General features: G+C 36.1%; 1 protein-coding gene across 1 annotated transcript; it reads left to right on the forward strand.

Annotated features, from left to right (window-relative positions):
- Positions 1–3092: 3092 nt before the first annotated feature.
- LOC108223900 (plant-specific TFIIB-related protein 1) lies at positions 3093–7517 on the forward strand. Its single transcript, XM_017398353.2, has 3 exons — positions 3093–3792; positions 5924–6082; positions 6490–7517. The coding sequence occupies exons 1-3, from the start codon at positions 3199–3201 to the stop codon at positions 7270–7272; spliced, it is 1536 nt and encodes a 511-aa protein (XP_017253842.1). The 5' UTR covers positions 3093–3198; the 3' UTR covers positions 7273–7517.
- Positions 7518–8839: the final 1322 nt, after the last annotated feature.

The following is an 8839-nucleotide window of genomic DNA, read 5'->3' on the forward strand; positions in this document are numbered from 1 at the left end:
TAAAATTAGCTATTTATCTGCTACATTATTTGAGAAAAGGAATTGGGAACAAAATTATGTATTAACATTATTCCAACAATATACATAGACAAATCTCTAGACGTCAGCTTGTCACTTGTCAGCGTTGTCACTTGTCAGCGTTGTCTTATCCAACCACATAATCTCTAGACGTCAACTACCAAAAAGATTTTGAGGTGGTGAGTTTATACTGGTTGCTATAACTCCATTTTTCTTGGGTTCAAATATGGGATTTTATAGGCGTGGTTATATTAATGAAAAAGCGATCTCGCAGCGCCATCACCATAGAAAATCGGAAGTGTGCTGCTACGGGTTTCAAATCCGAACACAAACACATGATGCTGCTCCGACTTTCAAATCCTATGGGTTCCTCATGGCTTAACTGGTATGCCCTTCTATTATAATTATTTACAATATTCTTTCTTTTTTCTCATGATTTGAGTGGAATTGCGAAAGGTGTTGACTTTAATCTTGTTTGTTTGTGTGTATTTGTTTGTTTAATCCCTGTGTTTTGTTTGGTTTTTGGTGTTTTTCGCGATTTTTCGTGTTACATGTGAGACGCTTCGTTGTTCGCTTCGCATACGACGAGGCAATTTGACCGATAGCATAGCGGTGGTGTCCGATGGTGGCGGTGACGCCGGTTTCAGGACGGGATCCGGTTTCAGAAAGGAAAGCGTGCTAATTGTGCCTTAATTCAGGGCGGTAATTGTGCCTCGTTAACTGTGCCTCTTTATTGTGGGCGTAATTTGTGCCTCAATTATTGAGGGCGTAAATTATTGAGGGCGTTAATTGTATCTTAATTAAGGATATTAATATTTTATTATTATGCCTTAATTAAGAGCTTAATTGTCTCAATCATGAGTTATCATGATTGTGGGAATATTTTGATGTAATCTGTTAAATATATCGACTTATATTCTTTTTTTTTTCTCTTGTTTTATTTTCAGGATTCTTGGAAGAAGGCCGATTTTTCTTTTCGGACATTAAAATTTTATTGTCTAAATTTCCCCAGTCATCTTGCATGTCCGACGGTTAGATAATAAGCTTTCTTGAATGAAAGAATTATCACGGTGAATTGCCGATTATCGTTGAGATTTATTCTCATTTTCAAAAAAAAAAAACAATATACATAGACACATTAAAACATATTACCATATATAAATACCACATTAACTTTTAATTGAATACATTATTTAATTAGTTAACTTGATTATAGCTAATGAAACATCACATAAATTACCTTCAATAACAGTGCAATTCATTTTAATATACATCTAATTTATTATAAGCTATTATGACATATTATTTCTCCAGCTTCTGTAGCTAGCTCATATGATATTACAAAATACAAAATTTTACTTCAGTACATATGTATAATGACGAGTATGTGTGCCCGCATTGCGGGAGTTGTTTTTAAATGAGTTATAAATTAAATGTTTAATCCACTTTTTTGAATTATTATTTAGTCTTATGTATATTTATATTTTAATTACAAATGGTGTAATAATATTTTAATTACAAATAGTGAATTAAAGTTTAGTTTACCATTATAGTTTGAGAAAGGAAATAGCGTTCATTTTTTAATATTGAATTGTATCGGTTACCGTGCTTTTCAGGCTCATTATTTATTTCTAGTAAGTGTATGTTTGACATATGTATAGAAGCTCCCTCCCCCAAGAACTCTTGTCTGTCATTCAGTTGCATATTCTTCCGCCATGGCTGTTTCTACCCTTATCCCTCGGTTGTTGAAGCTTGTTTATCGGGATGATTGTCTGTCTACTGAAATAATGAGCTATTCTTTGATGTTTAAAGTTAATTGCATGGCGTGTTATTTCTTCCCTAATTGATATCAAACATATTTGCTATGATTCGTTTTGCAAAGGATTCCTAGTAAGTTTTCTCATACTTAAAGTCACTGCTTGAGTGAGACGTGGCTTATAACCATCTGTATGGTTATAAAAATAACGGTTGCTTATGACTCGACGAAGTCGACATTGTTTGGGATTTCTAATTTGGTTGATGATTAATTTGGTCTCATGGGTGGTAAAGTGCTTGTGTTTGAGCATGTTGAGAGATTTGTTTTTAAGGTTTATATCATTGGTCTTGACGGTTGTGAGATAGAATACCCTCCTATTGTGCATTCATCCCAGAGCAGTGGTCCTATAACAGGTAATAACTTTATATTGGATAATTGTTATTTTTGTTGATTTTAAATTTGGAAAGAATATAATGCGTGTATTTTATCAGTTTATAGCATGGCTAGAGATTTTTGAAGTTTTTTAGCTTTGCTCAGCACAACATTAATGAATTTATGAGTATATTGTTTTTGTTTTTAGTATTAGGTCAATGTACATGTGATTTAGTATTTTGTTTTTTTAGTATTATGTCAATGTACATGGGATATATGAGATAAATTTTGTTTTTAGGATGTTCTCATTTAATTTGTTGTTGAGTTTGCTGCCAGGATATCGTCTTGTGTGAAGTATGTTTTGAACTGTTCCGCAGAGTCGGGGATATTGTGATGATTTTAGGAGAAAACTTGTTGGGTTTAGGTCAGCTTGTGAAGCGTTAGGTTTGTCTAACTTCACCTCATTGGATTGGTTGCTATTTACGTAGGTAATGGGGTACAATTTCAATTTAAATTTTTTTAACGCTCGGAGTATTGAGATTTTGTTGGACAATGCCGTTATCGTGTGGTATGATAAATGTTTGCTCTTTTATTAATTTCAATAGATTAATGACATTTTTTTGCTGATTGACCGTAGGCATTTAATGGATATTTGTTGTTATCTAAAATAATAATTGATACTCCCTCTGTCCCATTTAATTCTATACGTTTCTTTTCAACTGCTCGACACGCATTTCAATGCTCTTATTAAATATAGTTCCGTAACTTATTTTGGATATAACATCCGAACTTTAATTCACAAAAAGAAAATTTTAAAAATATATTACACAACTACACTTTACAGGAGCATTAAAGTTCGTGCCGCGTCCCCGTCCCCTAATGTATACTATTCAAGGGGACGGAGGGAGTAATTAATATAGATTTCAGAATATTTCTAGTGTACTCTAGTACTAGAAGGAAAAAAGAAAAAAAAAAACAAACAAACGGATTTACTCTTGTATAAACAATACCTGCTCCAACTCACCTGGACTCTCTGGCCTCTACCAAGAAAAATGAAATGCCCCTACTGCTCGGCGGCGCAACCGCGGAGCGCCACCACACTCTCCGGCCGATTAATCAGCGAGTGCACATCATGCGGCCGAGTCGTAGAAGAGCGCCAAACTCAATCTCATCATCTCTTCCATCTCCGCGCCCAAGACTACCCACTCAATCTCGTCACTTCTGACCTTCCAAACGTCACCACCACTCCCCAGAACGACGTCGTCGAAGAAGACCCGTTCGAACAAACCGGCTTCATCACTTCTTTCTCCACCTGGTCACTCGAACCCTACCCGATTTTCACGCAGTCTACCACGTCTTTTTCGGGTCATTTAGCTGAGCTGGAGCGGGTGCTCGAAGCGACGTCGTCTTCGAATTCGAGCTTGTCGTCTGGGCCTTCTGTTGTGGTTGATAATTTAAGGGCGTATTTGCAGATAATCGATGTGGCTTCGATATTGAGATTGGATAGTGATATATCGGAACACGCGTTTCAGTTGTTTAGGGATTGTTCTTCGGCTACTTGTTTGCGGAATCGCAGTGTCGAAGCTCTCGCTACTGCTGCTCTTGTTCAGGCCATTCGCGAGGCGCAAGAACCTAGAACACTTCAGGTACTTTTTGTCGTAATCATGTGTATATATCTGTTGGTATGTTATATATTTTTCAATGTGTAATGTTTTAGGTATACAGTATACTAGCTGATATGCTAAGTTCGGTGGTTATATATTAGTATAGATAATAGATTGGAGGGGAATTAGGACTCGGATGAATGATCTTGGTGAGGGGAAGATTTAGGAGCGTTCATAAATTGATTATTTGAATGTGAGGAGTTTATGATGTGAACTTGATTGATATCTTTTGTTTGCCGAGATTATTCTTATCTCGATAATTTAGAAGTTACATTTTTGTAGTCATAAGTGATCCTTAAAATAATCCCGCCGTCTAGTTATCAGTGCTTTCTGTTTCATTTGTGGGAATATGTCCACCTATCTTCTTGGGTATTATTAATTGTATTGATCCATTGTCCGATGGCCTCTATTGCTGTATCAAAACTATCATAGTTCACTGCATTTAATGAAATACCAGCATCATACATCCACCTTGCACAAGCTGTACAAGTCCTGGCCCTTAATTCTTTCATTATGACGTCATTTCCAACTTTCATCCAACGTCCTTATCTGCCCCTTAAGCTTTTGCACCATTTTTTCAGAATGTGGCCTCAACAATAAATCAAGTGCCCCCTTCTGCTAATTTGAAGTCCAGGTGCAAGATGTCTTTTTGTGATGCTCTTTTGCAGAACTTCGGTCTCCTCAAAATCTTTTGAATCTGATCCCAGATTTTACATTGGTGTTTTCTGATCCTCGTTAGCCTGCTTCTTGCTAGCCATGCACTCTTCAGTCTCTTTTTTCACCTCTGATGGAACTTTTGGACAGCCCTTTGCATTTCTTCGATTTCGAATTACGTGTTCTTTCACTCAGTAAATTCGACCGGTTGCTTGTTTTCCTTTTTGATGTCATTGGAAGCTGAAATAGTCTTTTTATTTGGACTTTTAAATCTTATTTTCGTTTTTGGTTATACTACTGGGCCGTAAAATTGACCCAATAACATTAATCATATCATTGTTCGCTATGTTACTCAGACTTGTTACTCAGACTTACGGAGTGTCGGACACGATAGATATCCGAGTGTCAGACTTGAGAACTTTGAAAATCGTGGATACGGGGATACTATCCTATTTTTGGCCACGAGGACGGGGACACATCATAGTATACTAATTGAAACAAGTGTGGTAAGTTAGACATCTTACGAAAAAGTAACAATAAAACTCAAATTAGACATGACTTTGTAGGAAATTTTGCAAATTAGGTGTCTTTTGTACTTCAAACTCATTCTCGTTTCTTTCTTTTTTCTCACATATTTCATTTGAATTGTAAGTTTGAGTCATATTTGATTTTTAAATTGGTCAAAGTGTCCACATTTTAGTCAAAGGATCCGACACGAAATAAGTGTCGTGTCCGAGTGTCCGACACTGATACGGCAACCTTAATAGAAGAGTCAAGAGTAACATAGATTGTTCGCTTAGCTTTACTAAGTACACTTTTCTAATCGCTTAGCGCGCTTTGCGCTTCAAGGCCACGGCACTGGACGGTTGCTGCCTGATATATTAAATTGTATTCGAGATGTAGAATTTGTGGGATCTAATACTTGTCAGTTATGTGACAATGGGGAGTTTTAGAAATTTTGGCATATATATATGCCGATTAATTAATTTGGTTTCAATTTTCCAAGCAGGGTAGTCTGTAATTATTGATAACCATATTTAAAAGGATTTGATGTATGTTCTCTATGATGTTACTTTTATGAAGTGCTACTTATGTTGATAGTTGCAAATTGCATTTTGACAAGAGGTACTCTGGGTATCTGCAAGTAGTTTACTGCTCATACACCAATAGGTGTAAAGTATATTCCCATTTTTTTTTAATGTAATGAGCCTATCCTCTACTCTCTTCATATTCTAATATGAAAAATATCAAGACCAATCACTAATTCAAAACCAAAAAAGCTGTATGCAGCAGTTCTTAGTGTAGCTTGCCGTTCTTTTTTCTATGACCTCTATTCTGGGTGTCAATGTATTGCAAGTTTAACTAGCATCATTTCCTTGGATAACTTTTGTTGGCCTTGTCTAGATAAGCAAAGCCAATAGTTTCACGAAGTCATGATCTGACTACCATAATGTAACAGGAAATCTCCATTGCGGCTAAGCTACCTCAAAAGGAGATTGGGAAATATATCAAAATACTGGGAGAAGCTCTACAACTAAGTCAGCCTATTAACAGCAATTCCATATCAGTCCATATGCCAAGGTTTTGTACACTCCTTCAACTCAACAAATCTGCTCAGGTACATCCTTTCACATTAGTTGTGAACTGCGAATTTTTGTATTTCCTCAATAAAACTTGTGTCGGCTTTATAAACCCCTTCTCCAAAAATAGTATGTGTTGCTATATTAAAATAACAATTTAGATGCAAGTGCAAGATTCTCTTGTTTTTTAAATATGTTATGCTTTACATATTCTTTTGTGGTATAGATATCAAAGATATTCTGACCAATACAATGCTATGATTGTACTAAATTTTATTAGAAAGATGTTTATTTTACTATCTTCTATTTGGAATAGGTGACAGGTTCTCTTTGTGCTCTAGTAGTTTTCTCCATCTTCAGACTTTATTTACTTTACTGTTTCAGTCAGTTTTTACCATTTGACATTCCTATAAGTTTGTAACACCAACTTGTATGGCATTAATAGGAGCTGGCAACTCACATTGGTGAAGTGGTGATTAATAAATGTTTCTGCACTCGCCGGAATCCTATTAGCATTTCAGCAGCTGCTATATATTTGGCATGCCAACTGGAAGACAAGCGCAAGACCCAGGCTGAGATATGTAAGGTGACAGGACTCACAGAAGTTACTCTGCGTAAAGTATATAAGGAGCTTCTGGAAAATTGGGATGATCTTCTTCCCTCTAATTATACTCCTGCCGTCCCTCCAGAAAAAGCATTTCCTACGGCTACAATTTCCTCAGGTCGTACAACTCCTAGATCTGAATATGTGGAAGGGAGCTCTTTGGACAAGGACAAGCAGCCTAATGTTAAGCCAATTGATATCTCGGAGGCATTTCTTCATATCAGTGGCAAAGAGGACATTGAAAGTAAAGATAATGCATATGGGAGTTACAGCCCTTCATTGCAGCAGACACCAGCTTTCTGGAAGCTTCAAGTTCCATCTGGGACTTGCCGAAAACCTGCCGAAGAGAAGAATGAAATTTTGACTCACGAGATGGATTGTGATAAACCGTCCAAGTTGGAAAACTTAGAGAAAAAGGTAGTGTCTTCATGGCAAAGCCAGTTTTCTTCAAACCCAGCAGTAAATGCCAGTTCCATGACCTTCCCAGTTCGGTCACCTGTACCAGCAGGGAATACTCCGTCTCAGAGAGTTTTACAAATTCCAAAGTTTAATCCAGGTATTTCAGAACTTGGAATTTTAAATGGAAATGAAATTAAAAAGGTCCACCAGAATGGTAATCCTTAAGACCAGTATATGCTTGTGTAGTAGATGTTAGATGTATGCATAATTAAATCATCTGAACTTTACTTTTGGTTTAAACCAAGGCATCGACTTTCGCTAATATTATGCTCATGAGTGGAAAATGGGATTCTTGCTGTATTTGTACAGTGATAGTCGTAGATTAATGTCATGGAGAATCAGTTATTTGCTCTGTATTTTATTTTTCTTATATAGCAAGCACCCGTTTTTGTGCTTGGCTTTTCTGGCTATATCTGGGATTTACAGAAAATGGTCCAGTAATTACAGATATTAGATATCCGAAAGAAAGAGTAAGAACATAAGGATGTTACTGGAGCCACAACTTCTAATACATAATTTTTACAGAAAATTAGCTAGTTACTCTTCGATATCTGATCTATCATAATATGTATACTTATGTAGTGCTTACGTTTTTCTAATATTTGTAGTGTGGCCTCACAGGGAAATACTATTAAGTTACAAAATACAAATTATCATGCAAGTGGTAAGACGACGGTTTACAACTCTTACATTGATAGAAATATTCATATGTTAACTTTATAAACTTGGACTATATAACCAAGTTAGTAGCATCAGTTGAACTGTTCGAAATATTAGGAAAGCTTGAGTGTTTTGAGAGTTCTAGTGTTGAACCTGCAGCTGAGAATTGTAAAAGATTCACAGATTCTTCTTAATATATTTTCACGGGTGGATAAAACAATCCACCCGTATTTTTAAATACTTGGTGTTTATCTCTTCTGCAATTTGTTTGTGCTTTGATTCTTGAATCTTTTAAGTTTTTGAAAAATTGTATTCAACCCCCCTTCTACAATCTTTCTGTTAGCTTTGTGTAAAATAACAACGTCCAACGCCTCATCAATATCTTGTTTCCCACAATACCCTCTAATCAATGTCGTGTAAGTAACAACATTAGGTTTCAAATTCAAATCCCCACTCTTTTTCACCATGCCCTTCACTACATTATGCGCGACTTTCATCTTCCCAACCCTGCACAATCCTTCCACAAGTGTATTATACGTAACAACATCCGCATTATGCGCGACTTTCACCTTCCCAACCCTGCACAATTCATCCACAAGTGTATTATACATAACAACATCCGGTTGACAACCACTCTTCATCGTCTCATTAAAAAACCTAAACCCTTCATCCACCTTCCCATTCCTACAAAATCTTTTGATCAAAATATTAAAAGTAAAATTATAAGGCGTAACGCCATACGTCTTAAGCATTTCATCAAACAGCTTATGCACCATCCTAATTCGACCTCGGGTCATCAAAATCACAAAAAAACTATTAAATGTATAAATTGAAGGGAACACCCCAACTGATTTCATCTTCTCAAAAAGCTGAATAGACTCACTAAAAAGCTCGGTATTCACATAGTGTTGGAAACAAATATAACGAAATTATTTAGTATAACAAACACACACTTTATATCAAAACCACACAATAGAGTTACAATATAAGCTACATCTTTTTCTTTCCAACAGAAAATTAGAGCTTTAGCTCTTCTTTTTCTTTGCTTTCTATTTCACTCGGTTACAACTTG

The sequence above is a fragment of the Daucus carota genome, chromosome 5 (assembly GCF_001625215.2).
Source record: "Daucus carota subsp. sativus chromosome 5, DH1 v3.0, whole genome shotgun sequence".
Lineage (NCBI taxonomy): Eukaryota > Viridiplantae > Streptophyta > Magnoliopsida > Apiales > Apiaceae > Daucus > Daucus carota.

Coding starts and splice junctions, on each gene's coding strand:
- LOC108223900 (XM_017398353.2), top strand. CDS start 3,199: ATGAAATGCCCCTACTGCTCGGCGGCGCAACCGCGGAGCGCCACCACA. Junction 3,793..5,923: donor AAGAACCTAGAACACTTCAG/GTACTTTTTGTC, acceptor ATAATGTAACAG/GAAATCTCCATTGCGGCTAA. Junction 6,083..6,489: donor AACTCAACAAATCTGCTCAG/GTACATCCTTTC, acceptor TGGCATTAATAG/GAGCTGGCAACTCACATTGG.